A 23,176-nucleotide genomic window follows, 5' to 3' on the forward strand; every position below is an offset into this window, starting at 1 on the left:
AAATTGAGCCTTCCAAATGTCAGACTTATGTGTCCTCTGCTTTAAACTGTTCCATGATATATGTGTACTTTTCTTCTCTGAACCACAGCAACATGGTGGCTTTAAATATTGCAAATGACATGGGTGACTTTAAAGAAACTCAAGACAATGTTGGTATCCACACTGCTTTTGTTTCTTGTGGAGAACAGTGGAAAATTCTAAAACAGCTAACAACTAACAGCTATTTCTCCTCTGTTGTCAACAAATCTAAAATTGTTTTACAGAGGAAGCAGCATTCTTTTTCCTAGTTTCCTTTCACAATGATTTATCATTTTCTTCATACTAATTGATTTCTCCCTGATTCCAATATATTTTACTGAACCTGAGTCACCAGAACCACATACAGTGTTTCATGAGAGTTCTTACATGTAGCTGATAAATTAAACTGATGGTTTTTGGCAGTCTAGTGCCAGTGGTTTTCCTATGAGTAAGTAAGCACACCATGTCTTTCTCCTTACTTCTGTTGTTACCTCTGATGTCTTCCAACTTGGAAGCAGAAATTACTACTAGACCCTGAAAGCACAATTCGTCATTTCACACTATCAAAATGTCACACTACTGAAATAGCCATCTGTCTTTACTTATTCGAGTTGTTTTACTGCTGGAAAAGAGAACTGTGCCGTTGTCTGAAAGGAGAAAGGCTTAAGTCAGACTTCAAAATAAATGTCTTATAATAAAAAAAACAGGTTGCTTTGACTTAACATTATCAGTATTACAAGATTATGCTTTACCCATCTTTGGAAAAACAAAATGGAAGGACAACTTGAAATTGTTAATCTATCCTCCTTCAACACCAGTGATTAACAAAACTGTTAATTCAGTAATCCCATAATCGGCACTAATAGAATCTTTTCAGTATCTTAATTCAAAAGTACTTTCAGTTCAGTTTGAAGAGACATTTTCCCTTGGCAAGATGCATTTCATTGCACAAAGACATCTATGCATCTTTAACATTAATATATAACCATAATATGCGAGGTAGTGTTCCTACATGTTTTTACACATGCACCTCCAGCAGATATGTCTGCCTGGTTTTTGAATCATAAGTAGGAATCACAACAAAATGCAAGAGAAATTATGCTTGCCAAGGAAAATCTAGTTCAAGCTTTGAGTACAATGATCACAATCTGGTTCATTTACTTCAATACTTGAACAGTAAATACTGGTCAAAATTCTCTGAGAGGTCAGAATGTTAATTTTAACACTGTTGTCACATTTGGCAGCCAAAATGCAGTAAACTGATGCAAAAATGATGATAGATGCTGGGAAGCTAAGAAAAAAATACAAAGTCAAGATGTGGCTATATCATGTAAATTTCATAATTGAAAGAATCCTGTTCAGTGACATGCTAACAAGCCAAATCATCTAACATTAAGGGACAGAGTAAATTTTTCACTTTAGACAAAACACAATAAATTATTTTAAAATAATCAGAAATACTAGAAGGATTGTATATTGGGGAGAAATGGAGTGGGGAAGTTGGTTATGAATCTATATTTACTGGAGAGCTACAATGTTTTCAATAAATTTGCAATTTTGAAAGGAAAACACTCAAAAGACGATTCAGTTACTGTTTTAGGAACTGTATAATTACTTAGCTGTAGTGCCATACACAGTGGAAGGGATACTGTACTGAACTATAAGTGTTGCTATTTATTAGTCTTGTATTTATCCTCTTTCTTCCGTGTTCACTTCTGGGGAAATAAGAAATGAACTATGATAATCCTATAGCATGGATTAGAGCTGACGAATGGGTCATAAAAGTACAAAACCAAATAATTTCAGGTCTGAAGATAATGTTAGCTTTGCAAATCATATTAAAAACCTTAACATGTAATGTTATTAATGAGATGCTCAGCTGAGCAAAAACTGTAATTAAAATTAAACACAAATCAAAATACTTTCTGTAATCAGAAATGACAGTACCTCTATGAGCTGGTAATTTATGTATATGCATAAATCACTCCAACAGCAGAAAACAGAACTTTTATTTCTTAATCTTTACAACAATATTCTGTTTTAAGCATTGTCAGGTTTTGTATCCTGAAATTGTTTTTTTCATGAATCCACTTCTCCACACTGCCTCAAGCAAGATTATGCATTTCTGTTGAACAATACAGTGTGAACCTGATTCCCCAGGTGGCTCAGAATGAAAGTAATCACCCAATACATTCATAATTATAAAGTTAAAGCAATTCAGCCAATTTTGGTAGGAAAATTTATGACATAGAAAATATCCATTATTAGCACCTCAAAATTGTTTCTTTCTGGCTGTTAGTAAGGAACTAGTAAGTTAGTAAGGAATGTTTACTATATATGTATTACTCTAATGACAAGCAATTCATATTTTCCCCTCCATCGATTTCAAACCATGTTTCATGTGGTACATTGTAAGTATACATCAAGTACTGGCTCAGAGTGCAGCAGGTTGTTCATGATACAACTGCATTCATTAAGTCGTTCAATATCTTTAGATTATTAGAGTTGATAATCAATATAGTGCACACTGGAAATGATAGTTCTTTAAATTATTATAGGGCATTTGCCTTGACATGACCATTTCCCAAAACAAATCACAAATATATCAAAAACTAAAAGGTGAATTCACTAAATGTTAGGAGTCTGCCATTAAAGACTGACTATTTTTTTCTTTCAAGCCTCAATCTTTGTTATTGAAAAATTATCAGAAATTGTAACTCCTAAAAATATCGTGTTTATTATTATGCTAATTTTACTATAGTGACCTTTTCCCCGTGATAAATTAAAAAAAATACATAATAAATTGAAAAGGAAAATATTATGTGCTAAGTGCAGGCACTCTCTTTGTATTACAACTACCTGAACAGACCTATTTCTATGTTTTAAGGCATGTTTAATGTTTCGATTTTAAGAGCCACAAAAAGAATTACAAAACATTGGTTTTGCCAATACTCCGCTGGATTTTGGCTAGGCTTTTTTACTAGTCACAGATAATATAGACCTCCAGAACTGGTATGGTAGCTTTCTAGAAAATCAAGCCAAAACTGGTCTCACTCATCTTTAGTTCTAGCCATCTGCTTAAAGCATGTGGTAACTGCGTACATTCACCCACATCCAAACGTGACTGCTCTCTTGCCAACTATGTGCCTAGGTAACTGCCAATATGTGCCTCTCCACTACTAACATAACAACTGTCAAAAAGAAGTTGAACATGTATGAATAAATCTAAATTAAACTAACACATTACTTTCCCAAGTTACAGCAGTACTTTTTAAAACATAATTGCTTGATAATGGCTTGGTATGTCACACAATGAAACCTTTCTAAGGCTAAGGACTATAACAAGGATACTAAAGACCTAAATACTTTGAAAAGTTATTTGTAACATTTAATCTCTGCTATTTTCTCTGACAACTAAAATATATACGTGTGTAGTTATTATTTTTTAAAAAATCAAAACAAGTAATACCAGCAGTGAGTTTATATTTAGATAAAAACATCAGAATTATACATTCAATTTCTGCTTAAAGAAGAAATAAAATAAGAAATCAGTTCAGATTCTTGTCAAAGTTTTTTTACAATTAAGAAGAAGTATATAAAATTATTAGATGCAGTCTAACTGCCACATACTAAAATCTTGCAAGATGATTTGGAATATTATATTAGAGTATAAATGATAGATTATAACACAAATGGTAAAGAAATTTGCAACTTCACTGAAATTTATCCTCTTGTCATTTAAGCTGGTCACAAGTGTTGTTACCCAGGGCTTAATACTTGGGCCAGTTCTCTTAATATCTTTATCAAGGACCTGGATGAGAGGATCGAGTGCACCCTCAGTAAGTTTACAGACATCAGGTGCAGCAGGACTGTTCTGCCTGAGGGTAGGAGGGCTTTGCAGAGGCATCTGGACAGGCTGGATTGATGGTCTCAGGCCAGTTGTAGGAGATTCAACAAGGCCAAATTTCAGGTCCTGAACTTGAGTCACAACAACCCTAAGCAATGCTACAGGTTTGGGGAAGAGTGGCTGGAAAGCTGCCTGGCAAAAAAGAACCTGGGAGTGTTAATTAAAAACTGGCTCAAGATGAGCCAGCAGTGTGTCCAGGTGGCCTAGAACACTAACAGCATCCTGGCTTGTATCAGAAATAGTGTGATCACCAAGAGTAGGGAAGTGATTGTCCCCTTTACATGGTACTGGTGAGGCCACGCCTCGAGTACTGTGTTGAGTTTTGAGCCCTTCACCACAAGAAGGTCGTTGAGGCACTGGAGTGGGTTAACGAAGGGCAACAAAGCTGATGAAGGGTCTAGAGAACAAGAGAAGAAGAAAAGCAGGCTGAGGGGAGACCTGATCACCCTCTACAACTGCCTGAAAGGAGACTGCAGTGAGATGGGTGTTGGTCTTTTCTCCCAAATTACAAGTGATAAAGCACGAGGAAATGAACTCAAGTGGTGCCAGAGGAGGTTTAGATTGGATATTGGAAAAAATTCTTCACTGAAAAGGTTGTCAGGCACTGGAACAGGCTCTTGAGTCACCCTTCCTGGAGGTATTTAAAAGACGTGTAGATGGGGTGCTTAAGAGACACGGTTTAGAGGTGGACTTGGCAGTATTAGGTTAACACTGGACTTGATGATCTTAAAGGCCTTTCCCACAAAAACATGATATGATTCTATAATTCTGTGAAATACAATTCTCTAACAACTCTGCTCACTCAAAAAGAATACCTAAAAATTCTTTTGTGCACTTCACATTAGTTACAAAAAGTTAAAAATTGCGGTAATGGTAATTGCTGAAATTATTCATTCCTTTACCAAGTATCACCAAACAACCTTTTTGTTTTCTTTCGTTACGACATTTGTGAAAAGGCCAGACATACTGAATGGCTAGGGAGTGTGCAGTTAGAAGTTAGAGGCACATGAGAGAGAGAGATCTATAGACAGAAAATCTAAAATTAAAGCCTGGAAAACTAATCCAGGATCATGATAGTAAACTACTAGACTCCAGTTAGAGAAAAAGAATAAACTCAAGAATACTCAGAGATTGTCATAGGGACTTGTATTTTTTTCCTTCCCTTGTTAGTGTGTCCTTCTTATATTTAAAATTTAAGCTCCATGGACTAAAGCTGACAGTTTTGGTTTGCAGCAAAGCTAGCACACAAGATAATAATAATAATCAGAATCATTAATAGTAGCAATAACAAAATTATATAGTATTTCTTATCGAGCATTGTGATTATAAGTGACAAACACCTTACTTCACATACAGGTGGTCCCATAGTTATCTGCCATTGCATGGTCAGTTACGGTAAGCCAGTTCAAAACAGTTTAGGAAACAAGTAGCATATCTTTTCCATTCTCCAATTTTTAAAACAAGATTTTACCAAATATTCATTTACATCCACTGAGAAGTTATTCTAAAATAGAAAATATCATAGAAATAAAATATCATAGACTATACATAAATATTCCTTTGCCTTCCATTTTGCTTTTTTGTTTTCATCACATCTAATTTAAATACTGTATTTTCAAACCTTTACAAATTATAATATTGCAGTATTTTCCAAAATTTTCACTAATTTCCAAAAATCCTCATTCTGCTTTTAATGTGAGACTATATGTTAATGATTTTTAAGAATATAAAAGAGTAAAAGCATATTATAGAAAACTAGGAATTTGTATTTGTTAAGAGAAACAGGATTCTGTATTAATTATTTCCACTTTTACAAAGCCTATATACTTTTACTAGTATATAGTAAGCCTATTACTTTCAGCACCTGTACTGGACCAGCAAGCAGAGGTTACTTCTACAAATATTTTATTTAGACACTGGTTCTGTTACAAAAATCCATTACATTATCTTTTTCTGCTTTAACCTAAACTTGTACTGTTGCCTCAGTCTCAAACTTTCTGTACATATTTCAACATAAACATCATAGTTACATTTTATGGAGGGAAAAACCAGATTTTTTTTGGTGCCAATTCTTGATATATGGCAAGTAAACAAGTTGGTTCTTTTTATCTGTCATGCTATATAACAAATCATTCCTCAAGGAAACTTTTTTTTCTTTTTTTTTCTTTTTTTTTTTTAATGATACAACAAACATAGAAGAATTGCCTTATAAAATTATCAGAAAGATACTAAATGTTCAAACTTAAGTCTGTGTATTTCCATAACTAACACTTAACACCCCAAAAAAACCATATATAAAAAATACCATAAATGCTGTAACTACAATCAGGTGAGGTATGAAATGTCCCATGACTGATTTTTGGAAATTGACATTTCCAGATTTCTGTCCCTAGAACTGCTCAAAGCTGTTACAATGACAAGAATTGAGAAATGGCTCTTTCAGTTGATGTGTTTGAAAGGTAGCTTTGTATGAACAGCTGTGTTTTCAAAATGCTTGCCACCTCTAAATTGGTCCTTGTGAAGTGAACTGTTTGCCTTATTGCCAGCAGGGCACATTGCAGTGTAGCTGCTGCATTTTTAGTTTTTATCACTGTCTCTCTAACTGCTGAAGTGGAAAAGAAAGATTGCCAAAACCTGACGTGTTTCTTTTCCTATCTGCCCACTCTGACTTGGTTCATAGCTGTCTGTTGCTCCAGTGATGAGAAACGTTGCTCAGTTTATTCATTCCCTGGAATGTCTTTTCCAGCTCAAATAATGGTGATACCCTCTTGTAAACCAAGGCTCCAGCTGTCAATAGCAATAAATGAAACAAACCCAATTAAGACATACCAATCTTTGTCTACACAAGAGATAATTAGGCAGCAAAAAGTCACACACATCAGGATGCATTTTTCTATAAGCAAGAGATAACACCTTAAAAGCAAGAGGCACAACATATTTAGTAAAACAGTAAATAGGGGTGGACTTCCAAAAGAAATTAAATAATCTGTCCACAAATACTTAAATGGTTTTAGGACAGAAATTCTAGTAAAGGAAAACAGTAATAAAAATACTGAATATCCTTACTAATAAGCGATACTAACTCCTTAGTCGCAGACTCTATTTAGACGTTTCTACTGCAGACATTAGGAAGCATTCCATACTGTTTTATCTGGATGAGGAAATATATGTTCAATCAGAGTGCACATCAAGATTTATAAATGCAGCTGCACCAAAGACTTCAAAACTAAAATGCTCAGCTCCTGCTGCTGCTTGTGGGCAAACACCTATCCCACAGTTCAACTTAGTAGTGATAATTCGCTGCTGAACCTCATCTCTACCAGCTTTTTTGATTGTGCACCTCAGTAGGTATTAGTTTTAAGAATTGCTTGTATCACATAAAATATCTTGAGAGCTCACCAAAACCCACTAACAAAAGTGCTACAATAAAAAGAGCATTATTGCTTAACAGGTAACACTGACATAAGAGTATTATTTGAAGCTTGTTTTGTTTTTTTTTTTTAAAGAGACATGACAAATAACCTTCAGGTTCTCTTTGTCCTTATTATTTGTACTTTAAACCAGACATTTGAAAGGCAAAATTTTCACATAAAACTCCAAAGACTACAAAGCACTTAGCTTTAAAGCACTGGAATTCATTAATTAAAAATTCTGAAAGTCACTGCTAGTAAGAGTAGTTCAATTTAATCTTTATTTTTTGTTATCAGTACACATTTACTATTATCAGTACATTAATGAAGAAAGGGAATCAATTCATTCCCAAAGTTAAATGCTTATTTTCCAATGCGAACATTTATCTCCGTGACACTACATTCTTCAAGGAAATTGAAATTCAGTTACAGTTTATAGCATTGAGTGAAAGATATCAGTTTACATGGTGTTTATTTTGTTACAGTAAACCACAACTCACTTCTCAGTTCAAAACGGTTTGTACACATCTCAAGGTTAGACATTAATTACATACACACAGACACACACACACAATCAATACAACCGGTTGGCATAAGCAAAGTCATATTGCATAACTCGAGTCTGGATTCTCAACTCTTCAAGTGGGACTAGAAAACATCAGTTATCCTTGTTTTCTTACCTTCGCTGTCAACATTGTACATCAGTGTCACACAATAACATAAACAAAAAGACTAACACAAATCTTTTGTCCCTCAAATGTTTCTACATATTTTTTGCAGTGCATTTCACTACTTAACTTTTTTTGTGTAGTATGCCACATGATGAGTACCAGGGTCACAAGATTTAGTTCTAGGATGTCCTGTGAGAAGCTGGGAGTTGGACTCAACAATCCTTATGGGTCCCTTCCAACCTGAGATATTCTATCCTATGATTTTATGATCTCATAACACACTATGGATGTCTATAGTACTCCAGAAATATTATTTTATTCCACACTTTGAATGACAGTTAATACTAAATCATTTTCATGTAAAATAATACAAAGATATGACTACATAAACCAAAAATCTTTCTGAAGTGAAACAATGTATTTTGGAACGATGACTGTGCAGGCTGGGAGAGTGTGAAAATTATTCTACATTCTGTTATTCAAGGCACTCAGCTCCAGTGAATATTTTATACAAGGCAGAAGCACTTTAACTGGAGAAATAAGAAAGATTTGTGCTTGAACACAATATGAGCTTGAGCTGGTAACTTATTAGCTGGGGCATTCATCAGAAAGAGAAAAGACATCAGATTAAATCATAAAGCAGAAGAACTTCAACCTGGACCCTTTCAACCTCTTCTTTTTTTGCTACCTTTTACAGAAAGCCCACTCTAACATATATGACATGAAAATAAATGTCCACTGATGCCCTTGTTTCTGGCTTGAGAAGCCCACAGAAGCTGAATGAAGTATAAACTCAGGAGGAGTACAAACTCAAATCCAGGAGAATGTTTGCTCTAGGTGCATGCAAATGTAGTAGTTTATGTGCTTTAACTGGTACAGCCTCTCCGGTATACAGGACACATGAAAAGTCCATATTCATCCACAACCTATTTTTCAGTGGTCAATAGCAAATGTCCAGGCAGGAGAAGAAAACAAGGTCAGCTATGTAGTTATATTTCCCCAGAATAATTCCCTAGTACCTCTACTGAGCAGAAGTCCTGAGCATCATAATGGGATCAAACATGCTTAGATTTGATAGCTGCCATAGCAGTCTGGTGAATCTCATTTAATTTACTACTGAGGTAAGATTTCCAATGACCTGTTAATTATTAGAAGCTTACATTTTGTATTTGCCATGCTTAAAGATACATTTTTAATATACAATCCAAATAAAATTCCAGAAGTCAATGGGACATGTGCTTTGGAAAGTGCATCAAGAACACAACTGAAAAAATTTCGTCCCAGAGCCATCCTCTTTTCTCCCTACATAGTAATTTTTATCTGTGCATTTGACATAGAATGATTTCTACAAACAACTTTAGTAAATGGGACAGTACTCCATAGATGTGTATCACCTTGCCTCCTGGAGGCAAAATTAGGAGCAAGTTAGCTGCAGTAACTGTCCAATGAAAACCTGTATTTTTTTGCAAACCTCAAGTTCATCTCATTTGTCAGAACAAATGAACAGATTACATCTTTAATATTTCAATCAACATGTCTTTGCATTTCAGTAAAAACTGGGCCATTTACATAAAAACATATTATTAGTGCTCAAAACAGCAGAATGTTTTCTGTATGTTGATCTCACACAGTGTCTGTTCACTTTATTAATATACTTAGATGTTATAATATGAAATGTCCTTAAATGTTCATAATACAGACAGCAGTCAAATGTACTTCAAATTGGCCCAGTGCTCATATCACTCAATGTGATCCAACCCCTTCCCTCTGAGCTGATCCAGAGTTAACTACGTGGTCAACATGGCCAGTCCTCTTGGTCATGGAAAGGAAATCTGAAATCCAAATCCTTGATACTTGACTTTCGTACTTCTGTTTGTACTGGCAACACCTCAAAAGTAATTTATCGATTTCAATGAATCAATGATCTTATCTTGCAGTTTATAAACAATGTCACTGTGAATTTTAACACAAGAAACAAGGGGAGAAAGGGCATAAATATGTATCATATAACTGTCTTTTGAGACCAAGTCCATTTGAAGTTAGTGCAAAGACTAACTTCTGAAGCAAATGGAGCAGCTGATGTGTAATACTTCACATATGAAAACACAGAAGGTTTTCATGACATGGCTTGGAATACAACGTACACCTGTAGTAGCATTTTTTTTTCCCAAAAAAACTAACTACATACCAAAAATCCAGAGATGACACGTTTGATTCTACAAGGTGCTAAGGTTTCAGCCTTTATTATAATTTGGGCCACAAAGACAACCTGCAACTTCATAGAAAATTTCAGACTGTTACAGAGCTACAGACCAACGAACCAACTGCTAGCGTATAATTTTTTCCCTTAGCTCTCTAAAGACACTTTTCTGTTCTTATTATTTCCTGCAATTGAACTTATTGAAGCCAAAATAAGCAAGCCAGTAAGCAGCCTGAATTTGCCAAGATGATGAGCTATATATTATGAGGTACATATTTCTTTTTAATTATTGCTTTAAAGGAAAAAGCAAGTTTTCTTCCTAAACAGTAGCTACAAAAAGAATTAGAAAATGATAAAACCTGTAGATTATTAATTTTGTATGTTTCTGTATAAATATCTCACAGGCCTGCCTAAGACTGTAATCATTAGGAATGTGCATTAATCCAACCACTCCTTTTTCCTTTGATTACACATAAATTATGTCCATCATATGTATAAACTACAAGTTCAAAAGTTAAATATTCATGCTCAGAAGGATTTTGCTCAGTCAGTGTTTACATTTTCAAAGCCAACAGAACTCAGTCTGCTTCTAGTGATAACTGAAAGAAAAAAGAAAATATTTTAAAGGACCATCAAGAAAAATTTTGCTGGTATATTTTGCTTTATACTTTGTGCATCTTCATCTTTCTGTAGAGCAATGTTCCACTGGATATATGAAAAGCTACATGTGTAAAGAGATATTACTATATTAACTTCATTTATGCAATCTGGATACCACTACAATACTCTAGGCAGCACAGTAATTTTCTTTTTTTACTTGCAATAATTAACATTAGAGAGCAAAAGATGGCTAAATTAATTTATAACTTCACAGTTTCTTGTACTAATTATTTCCTCCTCTTATATTTTAGGTCATCCTGTCACTCCCGCAAACACTAATCATTCATGGGATTTGAAGTTAATACTACTAAATAAATGAATTGCTTAATCTCCTATGACCATCTACACATACTTCATCTTCACAAAGCTTATCAATTTTATGTCATCAAGGACAGAGTGACCTTCATTTCCACAAAATGCCTCTTACTACTGGACAAGTTGGTTACAAATCTATCACTTATCCTCAGGAAGAAAATCCTTCGCGATCATCATTTGACAAATGCAAGTGTGTGTATTGTCAGTTGACCAGGTCATACTGAATTCCAAAACCATAATTGTGGAATACTAGAGTGTGTTACTTTTCTGAACATTCGAGCTAAGATGAAGGACATGCAACTCAAAATTAATTTTCTTCTTGGCCTAGTTATCACTGCTCTGGTACAAGCTGTAGAAAAAAAAGCAGACTGCCCCGAGTCATGTATATGTGAGATCAGACCATGGTTCACCCCCAGGTCTGTGTATATGGAGGCTCCAACAGTGGACTGTAATGATTTAGGCCTTTTAAATTTTCCAGCCAGACTGCCTGCTGACACACAGGTTCTACTTCTACAGACTAATAACATTGCAAAAATTGAACATTCAGTAGACTTCCCAGTTAATTTAACTGGTCTAGATTTATCTCAGAACAATTTATCCTCCATGACCAGTATTAATCTTAGAAAGATACCACAGTTGCTGTCAGTGTACCTTGAAGAAAACAAACTTATGGAACTCCCTGAAGGATGTCTCTCTGGACTCCACAATTTACAAGAGCTTTATATTAATCATAACCTGCTTTCTGTGATTGCACCGGGAGCTTTCATAGGACTCAATAATCTTCTCAGACTTCATCTCAATTCAAATGGCCTGCAAATGATCAACAGGAAGTGGTTTGAAGCTACTCCTAATCTTGAAATTCTCATAATTGGAGAAAATCCAATAATCAGAATTGAAGATATGAATTTTAAGCCTCTTATCAATCTGCGCAGCCTAGTTTTAGCAGGCATAAATCTCACTGAAATACCAGATAATGCTTTGGTTGGCCTTGACAATTTAGAAAGCATCTCCTTTTATGACAACAGATTTGTCAGAGTGCCACACATCGCTCTTCAAAAGGCTACAAATCTTAAATTTCTGGATCTAAATAAGAATCCCATTAACAGAATACGGCGAGGAGATTTTAGCAATATGCTGCACCTTAAAGAGTTAGGAATTAATAACATGCCTGAACTGATTTCTATAGATAGTCTTGCTGTTGATAATTTGCCAGATTTAAGAAAAATAGAAGCTACCAATAACCCCAGATTATCATACATTCATCCAAATGCATTCTACAGACTTCCCAAGCTGGAATCGCTCATGCTCAACAGCAACGCACTGAGCGCCCTGTACCGCAGTACGATCGAATCCCTGCCTAACCTGAAAGAAGTCAGTATACACAGCAACCCCATTAGATGTGACTGCGTCATCCGCTGGATTAACATGAATAAAACAAACATTCGCTTCATGGAGCCAGAGTCCCTGTTTTGTGTAGACCCTCCTGAATTCCAAGGCCAGAACGTGAGACAGATACACTACCGGGAAATGATGGAAATCTGTCTCCCTCTCATTGCTCCTGAAAGTTTTCCATCTACTCTGGATTTAAAAACTGGCAGCCATATTTCCTTACACTGCAGAGCAACAGCAGAACCAGAACCTGAAATCTATTGGATCACACCATCAGGACACAAACTTTTGCCTAATACTATTTCAAATAAATACTACATTCACTCTGAAGGAACATTAGACATAAGTGATGTAACACAAAAAGAAAGTGGCTTATACACATGTATAGCAACAAATTTAGTTGGGGCAGACCTTAAGTCAGTCATGATTAAAGTGGACGGCTCTTTCCCTCAGGACAGCAGTGGATCTTTGAACATTAAAATAAAAGATATAAAATCTAATTCTGTTTTGGTTTCATGGAAAGCAAGTTCTAAAATTCTGAAGTCCAGTGTTAGATGGACAGCCTTTCTGAAAGCTGAAAATACTCAGGCTGCACAGAGCGCTCGAATACCATCTGATATAAAGGTATATAATCTCACGCACCTAAATCCATCAACTGAATACGAAATTTGTATAGATATTCCCACTATCTATTCACAGAATAAGAAACAGTGTGTCAATGTAACCACAAAAGGACTGGACTTGGAAATGAAAGGCTATGAAAAGATCGACATAATACGATTCCTTGCCTGCCTTGGCGCTCTTTTGGGAATCACCTCTGTGATATATTTCTACAGCTGCATCTCTCGAGAGATGAACTATGACATTGGACACAGCTATCTAAACAATTACCTGAAGAAACAATCCTTTTCACTCAATGAGCTTTATCCTCCTCTAATTGGTCTTTGGGACATGGGCAAAGAAAAAAGCACATCAATGGAAGTAAAAGCAACTGTAATAGGTGTACCAACTAATGTGTCATAAAGATGTCAGTATATCAGTCAATTTCTGAAATAACAAGCACAAGTCTGCATTTGTGCTGAATAAAAAGGCAACATGTAAAAGCATTTATTTTAGGAACTAGACACATGGACTTTGCTGCTGCTGACAAATGGGAATATGTACTGACTCAGTGTAAGAGAAGGATTGTGACTGACTTCTAATGGTATTCTACCAACCAAATACAATTAACTTCATTTTCTAAAACTTTCATGGGACTTTAAAGTCTGGAATACAGTGCAAGTAGCCAAGAAGATTTTCTGTATTTTTTTTTTTTTATTATATAAAAGTAGTGGAACTGAGCAATACCTCCTCCTGTGCTGTATTACACACACTAGCCACGAGTTTTTGCAGTGAACAGATATACTAGGATTGACAAATGATGTAATGAAATGGACAAATTCTGTAGAGTAGACACAGTGAGTATGTGAATTTTTTTAATGAGGAAAATACATTTTTTATTAAAATCAAAATAGTTTTTGGCTTGTTTATTTCTAAAACAAAATTCTGGGAGCTCCAGTCTGACAATAAACGAACTCATTCTAATGTCTGATAAAATATCTCCTTACATAGTCTCCTGTTAAAACGCAAATCTCAGCACATATTTTACTAGTTTTAAGGTGTCTAACTGCAAAAAAACACACAATATTTTATAATACACTTACCCATAATAATAACAACCATATTTGACACTTTGCTTACTGTGGGAGGAAGAAAAGAGAAGTGGGAAGGAGACATAAGACTGCTAGTGAAATAGATTGTCAGCTAGTGATAAGAGCAAGTTTTGAGCTGGTTTGGTATTTTCCCAGAAGCTTAACAATTGAATGCAATGTTTAGACTCAGATAATATAAATCCAATATACTGTCTTCAGTTAAAAGGGTAATTCAGTTATTAGTAGTTTCTAAATTTTAGGCTGGCCTTACAGGGAATTCAGATACCTTGATACATTAAATGATATTAAGGTTTTCTTTCTGGACCTGAACACCCCTGTTCAGCAATAACAGCAATTGACTAGTTTATAAACCTTCTCAGCTTTATAAAGCTTCTCAGCTTCACAATGTAACAAATAATAAATGAATGACAGCAACATTACTAGTAGAAATTAACTGAAACAAAACAAAAAGAGAATAAATGCCTGGCTATTCATATTGAAGCTAAAGTTCTCACAGGAGTAGGACTGGGCCCATAAACAGCAGATGCGCACGAAACGCTGATGATCAGAACATATATTACAATCTAAGCCAAATTCCGATAGGATTGAAAAAAGTGACCACTCCTAAACCCAGTATTTAGGAGTAGTACTCCTAAACCCTCCTCTCTACCCAGTAGAGAAAAGATATCTGACAATTAAGATACCTGTTGAAAAGATGCAGTACATCCTGACAAAGAAAGCAACACCAAAATTTTTATGTTATTTTGGCTCATATATTTAAAAACAAAAACTAAGGAAAAAATGTTATCTCTAACATCTTTAATCTCTACACAGAAACATCTCCATTATATTAGCCTAACAGATCTCTAAAAAGATTCATTATTTCTCTGTAACCAAAGACATTCTTCATGTTAAAAACCCCACAAAAGATAGAGGTGAGCAGTGGGATTCTTGTGTAGCTGTGTGTAAAAATGGATAGCTGTTCCTTCCTCAGGTATACTACTCTATAAACCTGAGGGTCCTTAAGAAGTAATAAATCCACCTTTTAGCTTTAGACATTTTGGGAAAAGGTGTCTATATAGTCTCAAAAGTAAGTTCACATCCCAGATGTTACCAGAAGAATTGAGATTTTAGAGAGAAAAAAATGAAAATATTCTCTGTCAGATTTAAGGAAGAAAACAGTTCTTATTAATTAACTGAATGGCGTAAAACCAGACTGGATTTGTGCCACCAACAAGACAAGAAACTTTACATACCAGAAAGTGAACGGTAAGTATGAAAACTTCAGTATGAAAACTACAGAAGATATTTTGAAGGATACAGTTAAACGTAATAGAGACGATAACCACTGAACACAAACCACTAGAGACAAACCAAAACTAACAACTCTCCTCATGCTGAAGATGAGAAAATGTGTTTGGAAATGGATTACAAATTGCATGCAGGTTTTGTAGAGATAAGAAACAAGATGATGAGAAACATACCCAGAGTAAAAATTTACTGGTGTTGCCTACTGAAGATCATGAGACTTTATCACAACATATCTTATAGAAAAACATCTTGAATAAAATTGTTGGGGAAGCAATAAATGCAAGTAATCCTTTTAGAACACCTTTGGGTCTCACAAGCAAAAGTAGAAAGAAACTGCAATTAACTGCTAACGAGGGGAAAAAAATGCATCTGTAATATTGATTGACCAATAACAAATAATTAGGAACAACTGGTTCTAAACCAATTGTTTTGGTAGTTCAGTTGGTGGACATACCAAATGTGTAATATGAATAGCTTTCAGTTTAGTGCCATTGGAAATAATTGGAAATCATTTTTACCTAAAATTTCATTTGACAGTCAATTAAGCTCATTCCTATTCAGAAAAAAAAAAAAAAGGCAGGGGGAAGTGGAGAAAGTTCCAGTATTCTTGGAAAATTAAAATTATTTTATATTATTTCTTTAGAAATTCAGGAAGAAAGCTTTGTTTTCATTTGTCAAGTCACCGTGGCAGAACAATATGTGGGAATGGTGGCAGTGGGTTGATGGTTGGACTTGATGATCTTAGACGTCTTTTATAACCTTAACAATTCTATGATTCTATGAACAAATACAAGTATTTACACAACATGAAATAATAAAAAACCTGAAATGAAATGCTGACATTCTTGTAGAACCTTTGATATTCACTGAATCAACAATACCAGATTTTTAAAAGTTCCACTGGAAAATGTTTAATTCTTTCTAAAGCTCCCACAAAGACATTCGAGACTATAAAACAACAGTCATCAAAGCAACTTAATCTTTTATTAAGTCATTCCTTCCTTCAGGTGAAGCTCAAAACTACAAATGAAATTCCTCTGACAGCTAAAAAATATTTTTATAAATATCTCTCACATTTTTGTTTGTTTGGGTTTGGGTTTTTTTGCCCCTCAGCTTCAATTATTTTCAGACTTTTTTTCCCAAAGTCCTTTTGTTTGCCTTGATGTAAATGCTCTGTTCCTCTCTCTTCATCCTTCTAGGTCTTTATTTCCTGCTACTGTTGTTGCCAGACTGTGACATAATTTCCAACGATGCCAGTAAGGACAGATGTTGTCTGACTTAATAAAAATATTAGCAAGATAACATATTTGGAGGCAAAATATTAGAACAGTAAAATAGAAATATTAAAGAAAAAAATGGAACTCATAAAGAAAATGTTGATGTAAAACTAATCAGCTAATGAGATGAAGCAACTTTCAAGGAAACAAAGCATAAAAACGTAATGACATTCAGATAAAAAAAATAATAATAATACAGGCGCAAGATAAAGCTGGAAGGGCAGGCAATTTGGACAGATGGCCTATTTCTGATCCTAAAATAGCTGATGTTCTTTTTAACATTACAGTTTAGAAGAGTGGAAAACAACTCCATCTGCCTTATTGTTTGTTACGTAGCTATTGTTCATTCTTTGTGCTGATGACAATTTCATGCTGTGCTCGAAATAGCCATAATGCTTTTGGGAATCACAAAGCTACACACCATATGTACTCAGGTGTGGAGAGCAATTTAAAACAAATGGCCAGAAGAACAAGATATTAAATAAAATAATAATTGTAGCTCCTTGATCTAAGGACGTTTACATTTATATTTCTACAAAATATACACCCCTCCCCCCCAGTATGGAAATTTGGGATTTCTCCTCACAAGTTGAATACACTGGTTTCTCTTCCACCCATTCAAAGTATATAGTCATGTGACAGCTCAATCACAGAACAGTGTTTCCTTTAGTAGGAATTACCTGCTCAACTAGAGAAAAGAAATTAAACAAAGCATATGGAAAAGTACTTTCATACTGAAAAAAATTCTTAGAAGCATGTAACAGCACGGTAAATAAACATATTCTTCCATCCAAGAATTATCCACTAAAGAGACAACCAAGATCTACAGATTATTAAGTTCCAAGCACTACTCTGAATACAGGACTGTTCTCATTGTGTGCCTGGCTAGAGCTCAAGTGCAAACAGAAGTGCTGACGACAGCTGTACATAGAGCTTAGAGCTAAATTAAGGGTCAAGGAAGGCTATAGGTCCTGTCCTAGATACTGCCTTCTGCTTCAAGATGTCTACACGAGATGAAACTATTTTCCAAGCCATCATCACGAAATACACAGGTTGATTCCTTTTGACCCAACTTTACTCTTTATCTCCATATGTCATTAAGATTTACACTCTTTCCCAGCACTGATGCAAAGATAGGATCCCTCCATCATCGTACATCACCCTGAGACTGCCTGCCTGCCTGCCTGCATAGTGTGGCTTTAATCAGACTACATTGTTGATAGCCACATAGACAGTGCTCATGTAAGGAAGCAAACAGAATGAGTCCCATGTTAATAACAACTTATTCATAGGTGATCCCTTCAGTTCAGACTGTAGCTGCAGATAAAAAAGCAAATAAGAACAGGACTTCGAGGAAGTATGTGTTTATTTCACTCTCCAGCACTTCAGATGACCTGAGGTGCCAGAACAAGGGCCTGTAGGGCAAGAAGAGTCTCTTCTAGCAATAGAAGACAGAAGACAAAGAAGAAATCAAGATGCAGAAAGCAACATATTTATGTTCTTTTTTAAGGACTAAACTCACTATGGTTTCTAGTGACATCAAAACAGTGAAATAATTACCTTGTTCATCTTTTTAAGCCTAGCAATTACACCATCTGAATCACTAGCGCTTGAAGGACAGAAAATAAATTGGAATATTATCTCTGCAAGACAAGGAAAGGAGTGAGGCATGCCCAAACTGAGGTGTGCAACAGCACGGACAACACAAAACTGAGTAGAAATTGAATGCTGCTTTTCAAGATAACTGAATAACTAGGAAACAAGAAAACAAATCTCAAAACTTTCATGTTAGTTAATTAGTTGTGCTTCAGAACCTCAATAGAGAAGAAGGAATATGCTCCTTTTAAAAGTGGGCCTTGCACTGGCCAAAGACAGACAAACCTCAGAGATTAATACTAATTTTGAAAAAGCAGTGATGATAGTCTTCATCTACACACATTTCTTCCAGTCCAGACTTAGATTCTACAAATAAAGCACTTCAGCATTCATTCATTATACTTTACAGGTCAAAGGATTAAGTTTTGTCATTTAGCATATGAGTGCAAGTCAGATTCCTTGAGATGGTTGTTGGGAATAACACTTGAGGGCAGAATCTTGTCAGAAATTCTTATTTTTTTGAATGAAATTGTACTCTGTGCCATTAACATTTATAATATATTTTTCTTCTCTCTTTAGCATGAATTTCAGCTAAACTTATAAAAACCCAGCTGAATACTTCATAGCACCCAAGAAACTGGGTTACTATCTGAAGACTACTAAAGACAGATAAAAGACAATGCTTTGACATAATAGTGGAAGGATTTTATAGGACACAGAACCATGTGATGCAAACTATCTATTCGTACACATTCTACCATTTCAGTGGAAGACATAAGAGCTACAATTAGAGTGAGAATTACCACTTTTACATTAAATACAATAACCACAAAAAAATAAAAACCAACTAAAAATTAGTCACACTATAATAAAGCAATTATCATCATTAAACTACTGGTAACCAGCTATGCGTCTCTTTACATATCGGGTAATAAAAGGATTGAACTAAATCAAATTGTTACTCTGCTCTGCAGGTATTTATGAGAAATATATGCCCATTTTTAGCAAACTAAGCACTATATTGTATATCAATGTAACACAATGTATTCCAAAATAGGAAAGTGGTTTCTCCTAAAATACATGCTTGCAGCAGTTTGCCTATCTATTGCTAAATTATATACCATAGCACACCACTATCTCAATTCCATTTCTTCTACAGCCATGTAAGAGGATTTCAGTACTCAAGCTGGATGAACTGTATCCTGAAGGCTTCTAGACTCTCAGTTTGACAAGTCCAGAACAGCACTGTCCATTCTTATAAATCCACATTTATATTATCACATCCAAATCACTCTGTTGCTTTTCAGGTGGTTAGAGGCCAATTCAAAATTACTTCATTTTCTTCTTTCCAGGAACTTAACATCTCTCTCACCCTCAACATTCCTTCCATTTATTTAGCATTAATCTCCTGTTTGCTCTTACACAAAATCACACCAGCACGAGCAGGCAGCTCACCTTTTTGGCTGCTTTCTACTTCATTAATGCTCATCTTTTTCCCAGTTTGCAATTTCTTAGTGTTTTATAATTTTCAATTACAAGAAAAAAAGAATAGGAAAAAGCTGAATCGTTCTGTAGACTTGAGTGCAAATTTCAAGTGTAGCCAGAGGAAAACTGTGACTCTGAAAACTGTAGTCTCTTCCCCCACCTGCTTCAGCAGTCAACTCTTCTTAAACGACAGTATGTTAACTAAAGCCCACTTTATCTCGCTTGGTCTTAGAAAAGTTGATTAAAATGGAGGATGTCCAGCACAGCTAGAGTAATTTTAAATTGTTTTTAGCTTTTACAATATCTAGATTATTAGAAAAAGAAAACAGAGAGAGAACAATCTTATTAATCATCCAGGCTTTCAATAGTGTATTGCAATTTATATGCATACACCAATAAACATATCACACCAAAGAGAAAAGACTCCTGCTGCCCTAAACATTGCTCAACTGAATAGCTTCAAATAAAAGAAACAAAACCCATACTGTCAAAGTGTTGTTGTTTTTTCTTTACCACATCAAGAAGTAGACAAGAGCCCACCAGTACTTCTTTATATAGCAAGTGTTTAGGTGCATAACTTCCACTGAATTTAACAGGTACTATGATGTGTTGTGGTGTTTTGGACACTACTAGGCATGTCCCTGACTCATCAAAAGCCTGGCTCCATGAACCTGACTATCTGACTCACAGCCCTCAAAAATCATTATATGCACGGCTCTTCTAAAGACGGTATACAAGTAATGTACATCAGTAATTTAATCGAAAACTTTACATATATTCTTAAGAAAAAACAAGAAAACAACAATATTATTTATTTAACATGCTTCAAATAGAATACTTTGTGGAGAGCAACCGTTTCAGGACTAAATAATTCAATATCCACCAAAGAAATGTTGGGTAGTCTAGAATTTTGAGTACCAGCAAAGGAATGTTCTGTATGTTCAGATATTATCTCATTAAAAAAAAAAAAAAAAAAAAAAAAAAAAAAAAAAAAAAAGTTATATGTCATACATTGTATTCTAAATTATTTTAAGATACGAGAAATTATACATGTTTCCTTTATGTTTTTTCTTCTTTTGACCAAAGAAGTTTGCAAGAGTCTGCTGCTGCTGTTAATATCTCCAACTATCAATTATCTTCCTACAGGATTTCTTAGGCTTCGCCTTGTCTTTCTCCTCCTTTTGTCTCCCTCATTTGAAAATTTCTTTATGCTTCAATAATCTTACATGTGAAAGCTCCCTGTTTTTGTATCCCATGCAACATCATTCTCCCACTCTCAGCTTATCTTCTTTTGTTTAATGTTTTGGTGCAGAACTCTACTTTTCCCTTCCCAAAATTAATATTCCAGCACAGTCCATAAAATAATCTAAATTCTCCTTACTCAAATCCTTACATGAAATATGCCAAACTGTATGTATAATAAGATGACTTTCCAAAGAGTAGGGATTTACTTTAATCAAGAGCATGGGAACTGTCTCATAAATATTAAGAAAACAGATATAAAGTCTAAGGAAAGAAGAAAATATTTCAAACAAAAATGGTAGATTACAAACCTTATCAAATGTTGCTAACATATTAAGTGCAGACCATGTAAGTACTACACATAAAAGTGAGGAAACGTCAGAAACTGGAGGTACTCAATGGTAGATAAGTCAATGGTAAAAAAAAACAAAATGTAAGATAGAATGATAAAAATATTTCAGAACAAACTAGAAAATAATAGAGCTGGGGAAATGTGGCTAAAAAGGACAAAACTGTTAAAAGATCAGGCTCACAACAGCACCAAACCAATAAACATGAAAAAAAAAAAGTTTGATGAACAAAGAGGTGCTATAAGTAGTTCTAATGAAGTAGTTTTTAGTGAAGGAGAAAAGTAAGGTAGAGAAAAGGTACAGGAAAAGTAATTGAAGAGGAACTAGTCAAGTCACTGGGTCTAAGAGGCCATCCTCCTAACAGAAGAATTAAAGGTAGCAAAAGAAGAGTCAGTAGTTGGAAGTGAGTTTTCAACAACAGGACATGACAGTATCATCAAAAGCTGAGAAAAGTTAATGATAAAGTGACACAGGAACAGTCAGGGAAAACTAGTGAGCTTAAAGATACCATGAAATAAACATATCCAGAAGTTTCAGATAAACACAAGAGTTAAAAAAACAGATGGAGGAGAAGGGTAAGACAGCAGGAGTACGTGCTATGATTTGTCCAAAATACTTTGTACTGAAAAAAGCTGTAAGAAGCCAGACCTTTTGAGTATTGTGGAATCAACAGGAAGCAATCATGCTTAGGAGACAAATCATAATTTAAATACCTGATGAGTCATAATTCAACAAATGTCAAGGAAAAAATTACAACACTAATTTAAAACAAAGAGCACAAAAATATATGTTAGAAAATGGAAAATATTACAAAGTGAAAAGAAGTAAATGCTTAAGCAATGAAGAAGAGCATGATTGGAAATGCTGGTTAAAATAAGGAAGGCAGCTAGTCAGTTGGGAGGTTTGAGAAGACAATTGAAAGCTGATAACCCTATGTTATTAAGCAAATACTTCCAGAAAGAAATCTCAGAGGGAAGGAGACACTACTGTCTCTAATTAAAGACAGAGCTCAAGGTCCAGGAGCTGCTTAACAGTATCAATTATAATGCCACTAATAGCTAATTAAGGTTTGTGATTTTTCTAAACATTACCAAAGTCACAGCAATTTTTATTGTTGCTTTTAAGAAGCCTCCAAGTTCTTTAAAAATAATTAATTCTAAAGGATTATCTAAAAAAAAAATAAAATCCATTCAAAGGCAATAACAAAAGACACTGGAATGTATTCAAGTTTGTTCTAAATCATACCCAAAGCAAGTGTATTCCACTAAAAAAGCAGCCAATCATTGTCACACAGAATAAAAGCTTGAATAAAAAGAAAAGAGAACAGCAGGAGTACAGGGGAGAAAAAAGAAAACAAAACCAACAAAATTAAGAAAAGATGAAAGACCATATTTCTTCCATTTAATATTATGTTATACAAGCTAAGTTAATATATTCAAGTTATATATGAAAATACTGATGCAAAAGAGGCAGACAAAATAAAATAACAGAAGTTTGTTTAAAAATAATAAGAATTTAAAAACCTATTTTATAAATGTTATTATACTAACTGAAAATTCAGTGAAAACTTGGAAGTAAGAGAGACTAAATAAGCCAGCTGGGTGTCTGTATATTAAAACAGAGCTGACCTATTGAGTCTCTGAGGATATATTTA

The 23,176-nt window shown here is 34.7% G+C and overlaps 2 protein-coding genes across 5 annotated transcripts in view; one reads left to right on the forward strand and one right to left on the reverse strand.

Moving 5' to 3' along the window:
* IMMP2L (inner mitochondrial membrane peptidase subunit 2) overlaps positions 1 to 23,176 on the reverse strand; it is a 435,181-nt gene that overhangs the window by 233,625 nt on the left and 178,380 nt on the right. The window lies entirely within an intron of this gene.
* LRRN3 (leucine rich repeat neuronal 3) lies at positions 11,467 to 14,083 on the forward strand. Its single transcript, XM_051618030.1, has one exon. It carries the CDS (start codon positions 11,467 to 11,469, stop codon positions 13,591 to 13,593), a length of 2,127 nt encoding a protein of 708 aa, XP_051473990.1. The 3' UTR covers positions 13,594 to 14,083.

The sequence above is a fragment of the Apus apus genome, chromosome 1, assembly GCF_020740795.1.
Source record: "Apus apus isolate bApuApu2 chromosome 1, bApuApu2.pri.cur, whole genome shotgun sequence".
Taxonomy (NCBI): Eukaryota; Metazoa; Chordata; class Aves; order Apodiformes; family Apodidae; genus Apus; species Apus apus.